This window comes from Phoenix dactylifera, chromosome 7 (assembly GCF_009389715.1).
Source record: "Phoenix dactylifera cultivar Barhee BC4 chromosome 7, palm_55x_up_171113_PBpolish2nd_filt_p, whole genome shotgun sequence".
NCBI lineage: Eukaryota > Viridiplantae > Streptophyta > Magnoliopsida > Arecales > Arecaceae > Phoenix > Phoenix dactylifera.
Window position 1 is genome coordinate 3,126,501 of NC_052398.1, and position 17,023 is coordinate 3,143,523.

Here is a 17,023-nt window from a genome sequence, read left to right on the forward strand (position 1 = left end):
TGATCTAACATTTTACTCAGGTTCTCGAAGCCTCATTTAATTTCTAAGTTGTTGTCACGGGATCATTGTTGGTTTAACAAATCAGAAAAGGCATGATTTAGTCTCTTTTGTGAAATAGACATCTGGTGCATAACTCAAACGTTCGTGTTCACAGAATTAAATGGAATCAATTTCGTACCTACAGATGACCAAGGTTTTCCATCACATCAACCATTAAGGCAGCATAAACTGGCCTAAAAAGTCATTCTGGCTTATCATGACATGAAAACTAAAGACGAGAGAGCCAAAATCGTGATTTCAATGTCAAATCAAACAGCTATGCCTATACATGAGTTAAAATAAAATTTCTAGTCAAAACAATCCTTAGACACACCGAACATGTATCCAGTAAGTTCTGAATTATAGCTAAGGATGGAATATCAAAACCTCAAATTCCAAGCAATCTTCATTCAGGGGTCCCGAAGTATATGCCAAGCGTCTCCTGTATCATAATTTGGCATCAAATCATATCACAAAATACACACTTCTGGAAAAAAAAACGTCATCTTAAGATCCAGAAAGGCCCAAAATACACAAACAGCAGTGCCACATCCCATCCTAAGCAGTGATCAATCTAAAATTAAAAAGATCACAAGTATTCTCATGATAATTTTGCTGCACTTCAGCTCAAAACCAAAAACCTAGTAAAAATTATAATAATTCAAATTTAAAAATCAAAAAGAAAGTTCCCTTCTCCTAGAACACCTGCATTCTAACATATTAACATACAGAGGTACTCTAAATATTAGTGTTCCTTTTGCTCATCATTCAATTAAAGATTCACGACGGATATCACCAGCAAGGTACAGAGCAACTCTTGGATAAAAAGATCAAGGGAAATTTGAACCAAACGTGTGGAGATCAAATTGCTAGAACCCTTCCCTAGCTTGACACCATGACTTGGTCACATGCTTGTAGCGCTTGGTTGGCAAAGTACCTGACATCCACGTCTGGATCCTCACTAAGCTCAACCAGACAAGGACGAATCATGTTTTCAACCACCTGTAATATAGAATTTTGATCCCCACCCAAATTGATTGAAATACCATGATGGCAGCAAAATATAAAATATAGAACAACAGCATTATGCAAATTCTCCTACTTACCGATTGGTCAAGAATGGGTACAAGAGACTGTAGAACTTTTGCCACATTGAATTTGATGTTGGGTACCCTGGCAGTGTATGGGATTTTTCGGTGACATGTTCAACTGACTATGATATATATACCTAGTGAAAGAAATTGATGCTTGCTAAATGAATGATTCAGAATTCACCTGTCCTTTGAGGAAGCAATCACCACAGGCAACAGCTTTTGGCATGTAATATCAATACCCATAACATGGGCTAGTAGAGAAATTGCATGGAGAATGGTCATACGGTACAAGTAATGTGGATTACTGATTTTGTCCGGCACCTGCAAAAGAAATTCTCAGGGTGTGTCTTCAAAATACAAAGCTGTTTGCTCTCTCTTTTTTTTTTTTTTTTTTTTTTTGGAGGGGGTGGGGGTTGGGGGTGAGACATAGTGAACAGCACAAACTTTACAACATTATGTTAAAGTTCGCAATCATTTCCGCCGTACCTCTTAAGTTTCTATCTGTTCAGACTTCCAAATTGTCTAACTTGTGTTCCACGAAGAGAAATTAGCGAATCTTGCTATTAGACCTATTTATGGGCCATGCCGGGCTCTACCCAAAGGCCAATACAAGTTACGTAGGCCCAGGCCCAGCCTTCAGCCTGCCTTCTAGGCCCAAGACTAGCCCTTACTCAAGCTTCGGGTTAAGTTAACGATTTGGCTAACATTCTATTAAGTTATGGGTTGAAGTGTTGGATAGAAATAAACCTCAAGAAGATAAGCATAGGTCTTTCAAACTATTAGATGTAAGTATAATTTATCCCTAATCTCATAGAGATTTATGTAATTCACTCATCGCTCGGACAATTTGGACTTTTCACATGAGGTAAATGGATTCACTAACGCTGTTAAATTAACAGGGTGTAAGTATAGATTTTACAAACTATTTGATGCAAGTGTAATAAACGTAAACCTCAAGGGCATTTTTGTAATTTACTCAAACTTAATAACAAATGTAGTCAGTATATTTTAGTGGCAGCCACTGCAAGTGAAGTGCCATAATTGACATCTGTGACTAATTATATAAATTCCAGATGGAGTTGATTAGACTCAATTTTCAAGTTTTTTAAAGCATCGCCATTTTATTGAATGTTGCGACCCTAACATACAGAGAATCAGTGAGGACATAGAAAAGGAAAGAGATACTAATACTTCATACAGAAGGATACGCTATTACAAGTGATAATGATAAAAGCTAACCTGCGGAATTATGTGCTGCATAGCCCATTCTGGGCCGAATTCTTCTGCAAGATGCTTCAAGTTATTAGCAGCTGCATCTCGAATTGAGAAAACCTGCGAAACAATCAAGCCTTTTGGTCAACGTAATAACCTTTTCTTTCTAAATTTGTCTTAGTTTGGTGCTGTCTAAATTTAAAAACAATGTGCTATCAAGTTGGAATTTAACACCTCAGTCCTCCCAGCTAATTAGATTTAATTAGCTGTCTAAATGGGGAGAGAGAAGAGAGAGAGAGAGAGAGAGAGAGAGAGGCCGCATTTAATTACAAGAGCCACAAGACTGCAAATAATCTCACAAATTATAATAAGCAATGAGACGTCAAAACCAAAAATAAGAATGAAGATCTCTTTCTGTTAAGAGAACACAACAATATTCTTTTCTATACAGCTACCCAGAGCCTACCCACAAGATATGCATTAACCTTCAAAAGGTCATAGTAATTTATTGCAACCATTTGAAGCATAACAGCTGCAATTATGTAAATTCATGAATAGAGGTGTTTCTATTGTTTCAATTACATGACTCATCAACCCCTTTCGATACTGTCAAGCATATATCCCTACAACGATAACAGAAAACCAAAGTAGACACTGGGAATGGATAATTACCAAAGCAAGATGATGTTAAAGTAAAGATTAAAAGGAATGCTGAAAATAGTTCTATGATTAACTATCTTAGCCATGAATATTATGACAAATAATTTTACCTTATCTTCCAACCACTGCATGCATAAAGCACCAAGTTTCTCATCAAAAAACCCAACACCTAACTGACTCGCCAATAAAGGGATGTACTCAATTATGGCTAGCCGAACCCGCCAGTGTCTATCCTCTGCAAGCTCCATAATAGCCGGCAATAGTGATTGGGACAAAAGATCAATTCCAATAACCTGCATGAGTATTTATATTTTAACTGAAACACAAACAATTTATTCAAAAAAAAAAAAAACTAATGCAAGAACTATGTTTTGTAACCCAACTAGAAAATACTATCATCACAGATAGATATTTCTATCTCATGAAAGCTGACTAGATTGCAGTAATTGCATCTTTTAATTATATGTAGCATCAGAACCACCAATATACATAATGGAAGGTAGAATACTGCAAGACAACAAACTGATACCAACGGTCAGAACTTTCGATCACATGGTCAAATAAAGGGAGAGATTGCTCTGCCTCTTCCATTAAGTGAGCAGAAATTTTCCTCACAAAAGTTGGATAACAATAACTGATGCAGTCAAACTATGTCTGCTTAATTCATGTGATGAACATCAGTATGCACTTGTTATGTCTCTTCCATGTATAACAAGTAGACAGTTACTGCAGCAGGAAAGAACTTGGATCACTTTGCTTTATGTTATTTTATTATTTCATCAACTATTCCATGCATGTTATGTTCTTATAATGTAGCTCTGGTACTATCAGGTGGACTTGAACCTGAAACAGAAGAATCTGAAAATAAGCTGAATTTGGGCTTTTGCTTTAGTATCAAACAAACAATGCAATCTTAAATCTGCATATGTATAAGAATATGAGGGAGAAAGAAAGAAACCAAAAGCCTTTAGGAATGAGGTAAGGTTTCTTTCAGTACTACAAATCAACAAAAGGGAACCATAAGAGAATATACTTCTGATAAAGCCACTAAACGATATGCTCACCTGATTGATTTGATCAAGTTTGCTGATTATATTTAGTCGGACATCAGGAAACTCATCCTTTAGAAGAGAGAGAAAGATTGGAAGAAGTTGCTCAATAGTAGCATCCTACAGAAAACACCAAAATTGGTGATTATGCCTTAAATCTTAATTAAAGATAAAATGGATGTAAAAGTGACAAGTATGTTAGGTAACCAAATAATAGAAAACATGGTGAACTGGTGGCATGTAGCAGAATTTGGGAGCCATCTGCAAATTTGTATAGTTAACCTTAAGTGGCTAACCTTAAAGTTCGTACTACAGAACAATTCTTCAACACAGACCATGCATTAGTTAAAACACAAGCAACCAGTTCATTCCTTATTCAAAGAACAAACATGGAAAACAAAGGCACAGAGAGATGCCAGAACAGGCACTTCCAAAATCAATTAGACAGCAAATTTTTCAAACTTCTGAACAGACTAAAAAAATTGAAAACCTAAGTAGTCAATGAGTACATAAGATAAAATTGAGTCTATGTGTATACCATCTAAAGATTTTATTACATAAGCAAATTTATAGCTGTATTGACAAACCTTTACTCTGGACTAACAGACCAAAAAAAAAAATGTAAAATGAAGCTATGCGACAAGAAGGATGATATTGTCAATAATTGAAGTAGTACACAATTCTATTTCTAGTTGCAAAATGTTGACAACAAATATGAAGAACACCAGAAACACCTGAGAAACAAAAAACAAAATAATAATGGATAATTTTTGTATGTTGCCATGATACGAAAAGACAAAATAGTCAAAGTTTCGAACCAATTAAAATCATAAAACTAGATCATATTAAATGTGAATCAAGCAAAGGTGGGACATACAAAGTTTATCAATAATTCTGAGGTTATTTCATATAATTACCTGCAATTATGATCAAAATAAAAAACAGAAATAAAGCACGTGGCATCCAAGCTTTCACAGTCAGATGCAATTACATCTCTCATTCACATGCACAACAGCCACTAAGAGCCAGGCAGTGGACATGTCTCTAGCAAACAAATTCAAGAATATTTCACCATTTAATCTGTTGAAAACCCTAGGTAGGGATGGCAACGATCGGGTATGGTTCAGGTTGGCCAATACCCGTACCTGCCCTGCAATTGGAAACCATGTACCTATACCCGCCCCGTACCCCTCTTGGGTTAGATCGGGTTGGGTAGACTAGAGGGGCAGGCTGTGGCAGGTCAGGTCGGGTATTATTTCCACTGAGAGGTCATAGCAGAGAAAACCCAAACATCCAAAACTAAACAACACATAACAATAGGAACAGTAACCACAAAAAATTAAACAGGAAAGATAAGCAAAAAACAAACTTATTGAATCGTGAGTGAGGTAAGTGTCACAATAATCACAGTAGTATCTGAAGAACGAAATGGAAAAAAGAGTTACAAAATATTAGAATTTTTCGGACGAAAGATTCAAAGACGATAGGCGTGGGAGAAGCAATCGCAATACAGAGGCATGGCAAGGGGCACTGATTGAGCTCTTCCTTTTGCAATCAAAGGGAAAGCAAACGGTAGGCGAATTGAGGGTTTAGGAGATAATCACCAGGAAGCAAAAGAACCCTAGTTTTATTTTGGGGTGTGGCAATGTTGCCACTAGCAAGGGCAACAGAAAGGATGGCTAAGATAAGAGGAGGCAACAATGCAAATTGGGTATTAGCAGTAAGAAGAGATCGGTGATCCCTCCACAGTGTCAGAGGAGATCGCTCAAGTAAGATACCAAGTATCATTTCTATGACAGAGATCGAAGAAGGGATCGGGTAAGATGGTTAAGAGAAGAGGGGGGATTGGAGATCGATTTTAGAGGAGCGCGGGGAGGGGATGGATGAAGGAACTCGGGGAGGGAGGGGCGGGGCGCATGGACAACAAACTATGACAGCTGTCAAAGTGAAGAGGGGGATTAGGGATATATTATATCAGAACAGGTTCGGAGCGGGCCTTACCACTACCAGCACCCGACCTGAACCTGCTTTGGGTATCACATGTAAAACCGGTACCCACCTCGGGGCTTAAACAAATCGGGTAAAACCCACTTCACCGATCAGGTACCCAATGGGTAGGCTAAAATTGCCATCCCTAACCCTAGGACATAGCTACCATGCATTATGGAGCTATTTGTCACAACTGAATATATATCAGAGTTAGAAACGAAAAGCACAAAAATCAGCTAATATTTTTTTAAAAAAATATATAAAACAAGAAGAACAAAAGTTTCAATTATCAAGTGAAATTAGATTCTAGTTGGCGCAATGATAATGAGAAAGTGAAAAGCAAATATGTAAAGGTAGAAAAACTGCAAAACAGATTTGGTAAACATTACAACACAAATAATTTGTACTTGAAAGAAAGCAACAGATAACCCCACCAACAATATATTGGTTCACACTTGACAGAAGAACATTGTTGCTCACAACATTATTCTTACCTTTCCCAATATAGGTGCCATACCCATGATTACTGACGCCAAAGCTGAGCGAACATGCTGTGATGAATCTGATGACAATTCCTGGAGAGGATAATATTTGTATATAAAAAAGATCGTACAAAGAACAGAATGAAGAAAGGGACATATGCAAGTTCCATGTTCACCATCACTAGGAGCTGTATTAGATTTTGTACAACATATACCTTTAAGCAGGGAAGGATATGCTGGATTGGGAGTTGTGGGTTCAAGATCCGGCAAAACTTTGTCACCTTCCCTGCAGCTGCTATGCGTACTTCAGCCTCATTATCACGCAGAAGCCGAACATATGCTGGCACCAAATCCGCCCTAAAACAACATAGAGGTCAAGAAGGATGACATATCTTGCAAAGGTTCAGATATAATCAAAACAATATGGAAAAGAAAAGGAACTAATTACTTGACTTTAATATGACCAAATATTTTTGTTCACATGAATGTAAATGATTGCACATTCTATAACCTAATAGAAAAACTAAGATGATAGCATAATGATAAGAATTAGCTATTTGATGCAATATAATAGTAATATAAGAAGTCATGAGTGTATTACCTCGTAGGTTCCGGGCCAACAGCTTCACAAAGCTCATACAACTGATTCGCAACCATATAGCGGACACGCCAGGATTTATCCTATTCAGGAAGTTTAAACAAATGCACTTTAATCCATGAACTAAAAACCCACCCAGTATGATAATCTTTTAGCAGCATTTAAATGTACACGCTATAAATATAAATACATGTGAACACTATAATTTTGCAGACCAAGACCAATGAAGGAAGCATATTCTATTGGCGCAACCATGTGTGCCGAAACTACAGAATATGTTTTGCTTATAACAATCAAGGAAAAACAGCACATATTAAGCAGAAAGCATAGCACATGCCAGCAATACCCGTGAAAAATTAACAATGACTGGAAGGATGTGAGCTACACAGTCCAGGGGTGCCAACAACTTCCCAAGTGCTGCACAGCTCTCAACAGCCAAGAGGCGCACAGAATCTTGGTCTGAGACAGAGAAATGTTAAATGCATCCGTACTTAGCAGCATAGAAGAGATAACTGAAGTTGCAAAAGAAAAAGTGCAGTAATTTCATATAGAAATACACCAACCTAGAATATTGAAATACAAAAGTGAGAACATATAAATCACGTAAGTACCAAGCAGACATGAAAATATAAGCATCGCTTACCAGTACCATCCATTGAACAATAAGCATCACCACTACATCCATGCAATAATACATGAAATCCATCAGCAAAGATACTGAATAAAACATTCTGGGGGCGAGCATCCAAGCTTCAATAGTCAATACCAATTTCAGCCATAACTGATGCCTGAGGTCAAGAAGATGATTAATTCATCTTCAATGCATTATGTAGAATAGTTTGTCCCCTCTATAGACAGAATGTGGACAACTTTGTTATTTAAGGAGTAATATATCAGGCCTAAAGGATCCTGTAGAATGGTTTGTTCCCTCTACAGTCGAATCTTAGTTGACAGAATGGGGAGCAAGTGCACAAAAGTGGTTACTTTAGAAACGCTTTTAGTAAAGAAGCTCTTAGGAAGTGGATGCAGTTTCAAGATTCTAGGAAGATTCCAAAGTGGTTGTATTACCTACATAGAAGATTCTGGCTACTAAGAGTCAAATTGTGGTCCTTTTTGTTATTTTAGCAATAATATGTTAGGCTTGAAAAATCCCCATCCCTATGGCCTTAATAAAAGTGCATTTGATGAAATCCATCTGCAATATTCCTAAATTTCAAGATGAATATATATATTTGAATCAAGGTCCGCCGAACCGATACCAAGACCCATACTGGTCGGCGGGCGGCTCGATACGGTACCAGTTCGGTACCATACCGACACACAATATGCTTGGACGTGTCGGTACCAACACACCCATTTTTTTAAAGCTTTTTAGATTTGATTTATTGGTAATCAATTTTTTTATTTTTTTAATAAGTTTAAATATAATTTAATATTTCTTGATATTTTTTTATGTTCCTATGATCCGGATATAGCCAAAATGATGCATTTTATTGTTTTAAAGTGATACAAAATATAAAATGATTAATGAGATGTTGTTTGCTATAAGAAGCAATAAGAAATATCCTAAAATCAACTAGTGAGATAAAAAATATAAAATAATACAATCAATTATATATATTTAAAGTACAACATACATACCGATATCTAAAATCTCGTCGAGTAACGATGCCTCTCGTAGATGTCCAGATAATTAGCATAATCAGGAGGCACATCAGCCTACCCCTTTAACCAAATGGCATTGTAGTCTTATACACTCAACCCATAAGAAACGCGCTCTGAGTTATAAGCACTATTGGATCTCTCGCTGAAGCTCTCTCTGAGAAGCGTCCTTTGGCTGATAATACGGCTTTGGAGAGGCCCATCCAAATGTATCCAGGAAAAGCTACAATGAGTGGCCAATTTTAATAACTGAACAATTCTCTGATCAGTTAAAGTTCAGAAACTGATGAATTTAGCATAGCATCTGCTTGATCTTGTCCTTAGTGTAGAGGGAATCAAGGTATGAGTTGGCCAAGTAGTATTTGACCCGTGACTTAAGATGGCTGGATCATTCCATCCTTGTAAACTGGTCGAGTCCTACTCAAGTAGGTGGGTACTGTGCACCAATTAGTAAGTTGCCTGTTCAAGTTGCTTCCTTGAGTTCATCAAGTTAAAAGCTCAGTTGCTTTTCAGTCATTCTTGATGATTGCTATCAGTCATTATTTTAGCAATACTATAATTTTTGGTTTGAAATTGAGATGGTAAACTAAGAATTGGGCACATCACATAGACTCCTTATCCAGTGACACATTTATGTTTACGACGTTGCCTGTAAATAATATATTATAATCTAGAATGATGCCTAATAAACTTTTCTGCTCTTTCTTAGCTTTTGTATGGTACTCTGTTTTAGACAATTTCTTAATGCTCACAATTTCTTAACTATTCAACCAAGCCATATATATTAAGCCATAAAATAATAATTCATATGTTTCATCTTCAAATATTTTATTTTTCTTATTCTTCTTTTTCCATTTTCTTAGATTTTTCAAATTCTTTTTGATAGCTTTGAAATGGCACCAGCCCTCAAATTTTTGATACAGTTCAGTATATGGGCTTGAACTAATACCAAGTTAGAAACCATGATATCTGCATATGTCATTATTCATACCAGCTCATACACACAAACATAGCTAGACAGAAGAGTGAGTTGCACACCTGCAGATAGGCATGCATTGCATGGACAGCTACAATAGATTATTGGTGTATTCTTTTTTTTATGGTGTTTTTGTGAATGCAACCACTTGGTGAGAGAGAGAGAGAGAGAGAAAGAGAGTGCACAACATTAAAATGAGGAAGACAAAACAGAAGAACCAGGAGTTGAGACAAACACCCAATACAACCCTATCGTTCGCATTATGATAGGGCAAGCATATGTCTATGTGTTCATAATGTATGTCATCAAAATCTTCTATGTAGGATAACATGCTGCTTCGTAATCTTCCCAAAATCTTGACCTTAATTATGATAGGATAACTAGGTGCTTCCTTTGTAAATGTGTTTCTAAAGTATCTACTTCCCCAAACCCGCACCCACCTCCTGATTCTGACAACTAAGCACATGACAAAGGTGCTCTGAAAATGTCATACAGCCATTATAATAGGCCTTCTATAACATAATTGTCACCATTATTCAAAGAAAGTGTGAAAATAACTTTACTCTCCCCAAAACTGCCATTTATAATTTTCTTCCATTGCTTATAAGAAATGAAGAAATGCAGAATTAGTCTGAAAATGTAGATGGCAGGCTAGCAGAAATAAACAAAAGCAATTTGCAGCAGACAATAACAACTCGGAATCAAAAGATAAAATGAGTCATTTTATAGTAACAGTTAGGCATGTCAGTGAATTAACATGTCACAGTCATAGGATTCACTGACATGATTATATAAAAATCCAAAGAGATTGATAAACATGTTCAAAAACATACAACCAATAAGTGAAGAAATACATGTTACACAAAGAAATAATCCTAACAAATGGCAAATGAGAAATTAATAAAACATATTAACCAAACAGTACCATCTTGTGTTAGATCATCAAATATTGGCATGATTTCCGTCTTCAAATAGCTTTGTTCAACCGTAGCAGCAAATTTTCCTAGGTTCGATGCAGCAGCTCTTCTCACCGTAGGCATGTCATCCTGACACAACTGGCCATAGATGGACCTTAATTCCACCTTTAACTGATCTGGTGCACTTGGGTAGGCAATATGAAACAGACCACATGAGGAAACTCGACCTGTAAACCACTCGCAAGCTGCTAGCCTCTGAAGGCAAGAAATCACAGCATGAAAAAATGAACGGAAATCCAGGAAACTAATTAAACTCAAAATGACATGTCAAAGGAGAGTAAAGTGGAACTTTCTACATCAAGGCAAGAGCACTGAAAGCAAGGACATAATTAATATGAGAACTGTGAAAAATTTTAAATTTCAATAAACTCAAGCTTTTGGCCAACATGAAAGCTCTATAACAAAGTCTTACAGAAATATTTTAAGAGCACCACACTTTTCCTTCTGTATATGATTTAATTGATGGGAAAGAAAGTTCACATAAGGCAATATGACAAACCAGAATTATAGGTATACTACAATCTCTAATTTCCTACAAGATGCTCAATTTTACCACAACACATGTAAAATTTCTTCCATACAAGTACAGTCCCCCTAAACTTTGAAGGAAGAACAGCTCCATAAAATACATCAATTTCAGCACATCATTATCCATCATGGCAAACTGCTATACCAGCAACATATGTAAAATTTCTGCCAGATAGTCCCCCAAACAAGATGACGAATGTCCTCGAGAATAATATGGTTTTTTCCTTTACCATAATCCTCAAGAAGATAAAAAGAAAAAGAAGAGGATAAAAAAATAGTACAAGAATGTACGTCCCTGCGTGTCCATGAATATTGGAAGTCTGTTTGCAAAATGAATATAAATATCACACCCATAATAAGTCAAATACAAAAGGAAGAATATCAAGCAGGTACTAACCAAACATCAAAAGATAACAACTTGTACCAACATTTGAGAAAGTTATCTAACCTTTACCAAAGGGATGAACCAGTCTACTAAATCATTTTTCTTCATTTGTGCTCCAATTCGACACAATGATTCAACTGCCTTGTCCCTGACAAAAGTTTCCTCCACAGTGCACAATGTTTCCAAAGGTGGAAGCAGAACATTAGCATATTCCACCCCTCCAACATATGGAATAAATACGCCCAACTCTTCAGCCATTGCAAGGAGTACCTCATCATCATCATCATTGTTTTCACTAAGAAAAGGAATTAGTTCTTTTCTGGTTCTTTCTTCCCCAAGTGCCCGTGCAATTGTAGAAAGCCTGCGAATGGAATTTAGGCGCAGCTGAATATCTTCATTTTTCAGCTCATCTATAAGTATAGCAATTGGATAGAGTGGCTCGTCAATCATAGCCATCAGATCTCACAGTTCCCTTACACCTGCATGATTTAAGAGGACGAAGAAAGATATCTTCAAATAAGTTGTAGATAATTGGTAATATGTGAACTCAAGTACATTGCACAACAATCATTCTCCTGCAATGAGAATGCATATGCTAAGCAGTTATAAGCTCTCAAGTGAGCAATTACAAGTAAGCACCTGTACTAAGTTTGAGGTAACACCTTTCAAGCAGTCCATACCATATTAGATATTACCAAAATCTTAAGAAGAACAAAGAATGCCAAAGTTCAAAGAATGCAATGACTTAAAAGGCAAAGTAGCTCCTTCATGTTGCAGGATCATTCAATAACATTCAGTACAAAACCTTATAGATAAAACATAAAAACAACACAGTTATGCAGAAAATTATCAGATCGGCAAACAGAAAATGGTAAAAAAATGGCATCCCAATGCATGAGGGCCCCGTCATTGTAGGTCTAGGAGGGTGAGATGCACATAGTCTTATCTCCGCATACGGAAAGGTTGCTTCCACGTTTTGAAACCATGACACCTAAGTTACAATGAAGCAATCTTATCATTGCACCAAGCCCCGCCCTCTATCAGAGGGGAAAAAGAAAGAAGAAAAACTCAAAAACTAAACATTCTAATATAGGTAACCCAAAAATTGTGGTATCTTTTTGCGTCAAGGCACAATCCCATGAACCCTTTTTATTTTTCTACACAACTAGTTTTGTTGTTCTCGATATAACCTTGGTTAACATCAAATTATTCTATTGATCATCTATAATGACAGGTTAACTAAATGCAGCATGCATACACATAGTAACAACATATGTCGCATAAAACACTTCTATATGTTAAATAGTCTTTCTTGGTATGGATATTTCTTGATATCATCCCATGGTCTCAAACACAGAGGCCACCACCAGTTGGTGCAGATATTTCTGGAATGATAGCGCATTTCAAGGATTGAATTAAACAAGCAGATAAAAGGAACAAGAAGAAAGAGGATTAAAAGAACCTATCACCACTAGAAGGGGTTTAGTGGGTTGACAAGGTGATAAAGAATATACATTAAAAATGTTAGGAAGCTTTACCAGGCAAATCTTCAATTATTTTGAAATTTTTACCAGTAAGTAATGGGCCACATATAGACTTCCAAGCCACTCTTAAACCCAGTCATACAGATTCCAGGACCTCCAGGCTAAACCAAAAAGTGCGCATCCACAAGTGGAATTTTGTGGGATTTTTTGTACTCAAAACAGGACGCCTATATTCCTACATTCCAGTAATGTGAAGATAGCTTCCTAAAACAAAAGAATAGTAAAACACTAAATAAAACTTAAGCAGGAAATTTCAACTCATGACAACTTTCAAGAATTTGCCTGTAGATCAAAAAGAGAAAATCAAATAACTTCAAAGATCCTTTATGTTAGACATCAACTCATACTGGAAAAATGTAAGCTCTTAATAGCTATAAAGTGCAATTCTCATTTTCTTAGAGTAGAGATACCCATTACAACCATAGGAGTCCACAAAACAACACCATGGATTGTCTATCAATGAGAAACTTCAAAAGCATCACTAATCCAACCGTTTGACATGAAGGCCAAGACCAAAACATTCCATAAGGCAAATTCTTTTTCATACACTTGGAGAAAGGAATTTGGACCAAGAAGCAAGCTCACTGAACCGAAAGAAAGTAATCACCAAATAGTAGATCTTTACGGAAATCTCATGAATTTGTTTGCATTAAACAGAATTTTTGCGCTCTGCACAACCTGATAAAAAGCCGAAAAATACTGTCTAGGTTTCAAGTTGCAAAGGTACCTCTCAAGAGAAATTAAAGCAATCTCAGTGAGTCATTAAGTTAGTAAGCAGGCACTGTTGGATCCAAGAATAAACATCTCGTTCAGTAATTCAACCAAAGAAGCTCTGTGCAGCAATCAAATCACCAACCTCCAAGACATCAATGAGCAAAATGAACGGTGAATCAATATCCAGACCAAGGATCCGAATATCTAACAAAATATCGGTCATTCTAGCAACAACTAATATGACATCATTCAAGATTTCCTAGATTTATGCATCAAGAAGAGCAAATTTTCCGGATCTAGGTCAGCAGACGACTTCCTAACCACTAGTTCCTTTTATACCATAGTCCGTAATTAAGAAGCATACATTATTAAATGATTGATATAAATGAAGGACTGCAAGATCTCAAGGACTCCAGTATGGAACGAAAAAGCCCTAAATCCTCCAGCGATCCCAAAACCGGAAATCAAGAAATAGAAAAAAAAAAAAAAAAGAATTCGAGAAGTTCCACGAGAGACAGGTCGCCGGCCACAACGAATGGATTCTTCCATCAATCAATGGCAAAGGAAAGGAAAAGAATTGAGAGAGAGAGAGAGAGAAGCAAACGACGATATCACCGCATACGAGGGATGAAGAGAGAGATCGAGAGGGAGAGGAACAGACCGTACCCGGCGGTAGGAAGGCGACGATGGAGTAGTCCGCCGGACGCGGAGGGAAAGCTCCCCACTTCTTGATTTCTTTCGGTTTTTTGCCGCTCGGCTTAATTCCAGGGAGATTCTTTTTGATAGAAATTTCCAAGAAGAGGTCGACGCGGGTTTTTATAGGGGAAGATCCAGCTTCCGGTACCGTTATAGTACCTCTCTGGCTCGATTTTGAACGGCGTCGTTCCTATAGAACGGAACGGACATCCGCCAATACCGTTATTAACCGTTTTATTATAACGGACGTTATCTAATATTGAATATTTGATATTGCACTTGTTAGCTGCTGTTAAAGCGGTTTTATGAGAAGAACGGCGGACGACGATGGAAAATTTAATAATGTTTCTTTTCTATAAAATTTCAACATAATAAATTTAAAATAAATACCATTTTATTAAAAGAACAACCTGAACATTAAATAATATTCTTATTTGTGTTATAACATGTTTAGTTCATTATAAAATGGAAGCATAGCGCACGGGGCTCCTCATGTCTAATATATTGTAATAATTATTATTTTTTCTCTTTTATGATGTGATGGATATAGGCTTGAAATTGTTACAATGCCTGTTATGATGTTATAACAACGATATAGTAGACTATGGTTTTGAATGAAATTATCACTTTTACGTATGCATGTAAGCAGTGAGGATAGGTGTTTTTGGTCTCCTGCATAATTATATAATTTTTATATTTACATATTTTTATTCCATTGGTGCATTTCCTATTTTATAATTAAAGAAAGTGAGAGTGAAAAAGAAGCCGTTTAGTATAGATGAGAGTTATACTTGAATGTTGCTTGCAGGCTTAGAATCAAAGACTCTAGAAAGTTTAGGCGTGATTAGTTTAAGTTGCAATTATATAATATTATATGATATGTTAATATGAATATTGAGGTGCAACTAATTGATTGATGCGAAGATCCTAATATACACTTCATGACGTTTGTATCTAAGTCTAATTATTGAGCACAAAGTAATGCTGTTGGCATTGGAAAAAAGTACTAGAGAATAGAAAGAAAACAATGAAGTTTGAGAAGCCATTAGAAAATAAATAAATAAATAATGTACCTTATAGGATTGGATGCCTCTCCCATAAAAATTGGGAGCCAAACCAAAATTGAGTATGCGGTTACTTAGCTAAAATAAAACACGCCACCTCCCCAACAAGTCATTGTCGTAGCATCCTCCCAATTAGATAAAGCGAAAGAGAGACAATTCTGCTAAAGTTCTCCGCATAAGTTTGAGAATGCAAGACAGTGTAGTGAAGTCTACTAAATCATTATCATACACTCTAGGGTTTAGGTTGTGTTATTTCACGCAAAAAAGTGATTTTTCTCCTTTCACGATATCAACTGTTGGGTCGCCTAATAGCTGCATTAAGATCTATGCAGAAAGATAAAAGAAAAAGATTGATATTTTTTGAAATTTTGTGCAAGACACGATGCAGAGTTGATGTCGCAAAAGAAAATCAATCATTCTTTCATGCAAAAGATACAACCTGAACCTCGCACTATAATAGTGTCATCCTATTGCTATGATATGAAGAATTTTTTTTTTATCCTTCCTTAAACAATTTGTATTTTCTTTTTCTTTTTTAAAAAAGGGATACGGAACAATCTATTGTAATAAAAGGCAGACAAACAGGCCTATGAATGGGGGAATACCAATTGAACATTAAATAAATCCATACAATCATTTGAGAAAGAACATGCAGAGAAAAAGAAAAAAATGAAAATTGCTTAAGATCATGATCAAAAACACAGCAAACCCAATCAAATCCACCACTTGGTGATTGATGTGGCGTGGCCTTGTTAATGCATGCAGTGCAGAATGTAATTTCTTCTTTTTAAGAGATTCAGAAGAAATTATATCCTATATCAAAGGGAAGAATGCCTAACGAGTAATAGGATTCGGGTTGATAATTGATTTTTTTTTTTTTTTTTTTTTGGTAGCGTCAACCGTTGGGTAGCTTTATGCACATGTATCAAAGTATGAGCTGAATCTTCAAGGTCAAGATCCAACCCGGTCCCTGTCACCGAAACCACGCCAACTTGTCAAGGTCAAGATGCTGAGCAAAGTGGCCTGCGGCTTTTTCTCGGAGAAGCAAACGTTCGAACGCCAAAAGCCGCTCATAGTTGCAGACGTGGCCGCTCCAGAGGAACCGGTCATTCCAGATGCGCCCCTTTTCCAAGAACTAAGAGCCGTGGCCAAGACTGGCACTTCAAGCCCAAGTCCCCTTCAAGTATTCTTCTCAACAATCATTCCAAAAGGCATCCATGCATTTCCCATCTTATTGAAGAAGAGAAAAGCTACTTTATAAAGCCAGGATACACCTGCTAACAATTACTAACTTAATCTACAAACTTCGGTTGGAACCCCTGGAAGGGAGCAGTGATGGGCTTATCTGCCACAC

The 17,023-nt window shown here is 36.7% G+C and overlaps 1 protein-coding gene across 4 annotated transcripts; it reads right to left on the bottom strand.

The window, feature by feature from the left end:
• Positions 1-417: 417 nt before the first annotated feature.
• Positions 418-14,727, bottom strand: LOC103702393 (serine/threonine-protein phosphatase 2A 65 kDa regulatory subunit A beta isoform-like). 4 transcript variants are annotated; one of them, XM_039127938.1, is made up of 14 exons: positions 14,576-14,708; positions 13,923-14,051; positions 11,715-12,130; positions 10,687-10,933; positions 7,461-7,582; positions 7,127-7,206; positions 6,741-6,882; positions 6,538-6,618; positions 4,070-4,174; positions 3,116-3,298; positions 2,373-2,465; positions 1,315-1,454; positions 1,146-1,212; positions 418-1,041 (listed from the first exon to the last, which is right to left on the bottom strand). In XM_039127938.1, the coding sequence occupies exons 3-14, from the start codon at positions 12,105-12,107 to the stop codon at positions 922-924; spliced, it is 1,773 nt and encodes a 590-aa protein (XP_038983866.1). In that variant the 5' UTR covers positions 12,108-12,130; positions 13,923-14,051; positions 14,576-14,708; the 3' UTR covers positions 418-921. The 4 variants fall into 4 exon arrangements, with proteins under 4 accessions (XP_038983866.1, XP_008783038.1, XP_038983864.1 ...); XM_008784816.4 differs by lacking the exon at positions 13,923-14,051 and having other exon boundaries at positions 7,470-7,582; positions 14,576-14,727; XM_039127936.1 differs by lacking the exon at positions 13,923-14,051 and having other exon boundaries at positions 14,576-14,727.
• Between the last annotated feature and the right edge of the window lie 2,296 nt (positions 14,728-17,023).

Bases quoted from the DNA above. Each gene is read 5' to 3' on its own strand.
- LOC103702393 (XM_039127936.1), bottom strand. From the start codon at position 12,107: ATGGCTATGATTGACGAGCCACTCTATCCAATTGCTATACTTATAGAT. The intron at 7,583-10,686 runs GTACTGTTTGGT...TCTCTGTCTCAG, and splicing joins TGATGATCTAACACAAGATG to ACCAAGATTCTGTGCGCCTC. The intron at 1,213-1,314 runs GTGAATTCTGAA...ATACACTGCCAG, and splicing joins ATTGCTTCCTCAAAGGACAG to GGTACCCAACATCAAATTCA.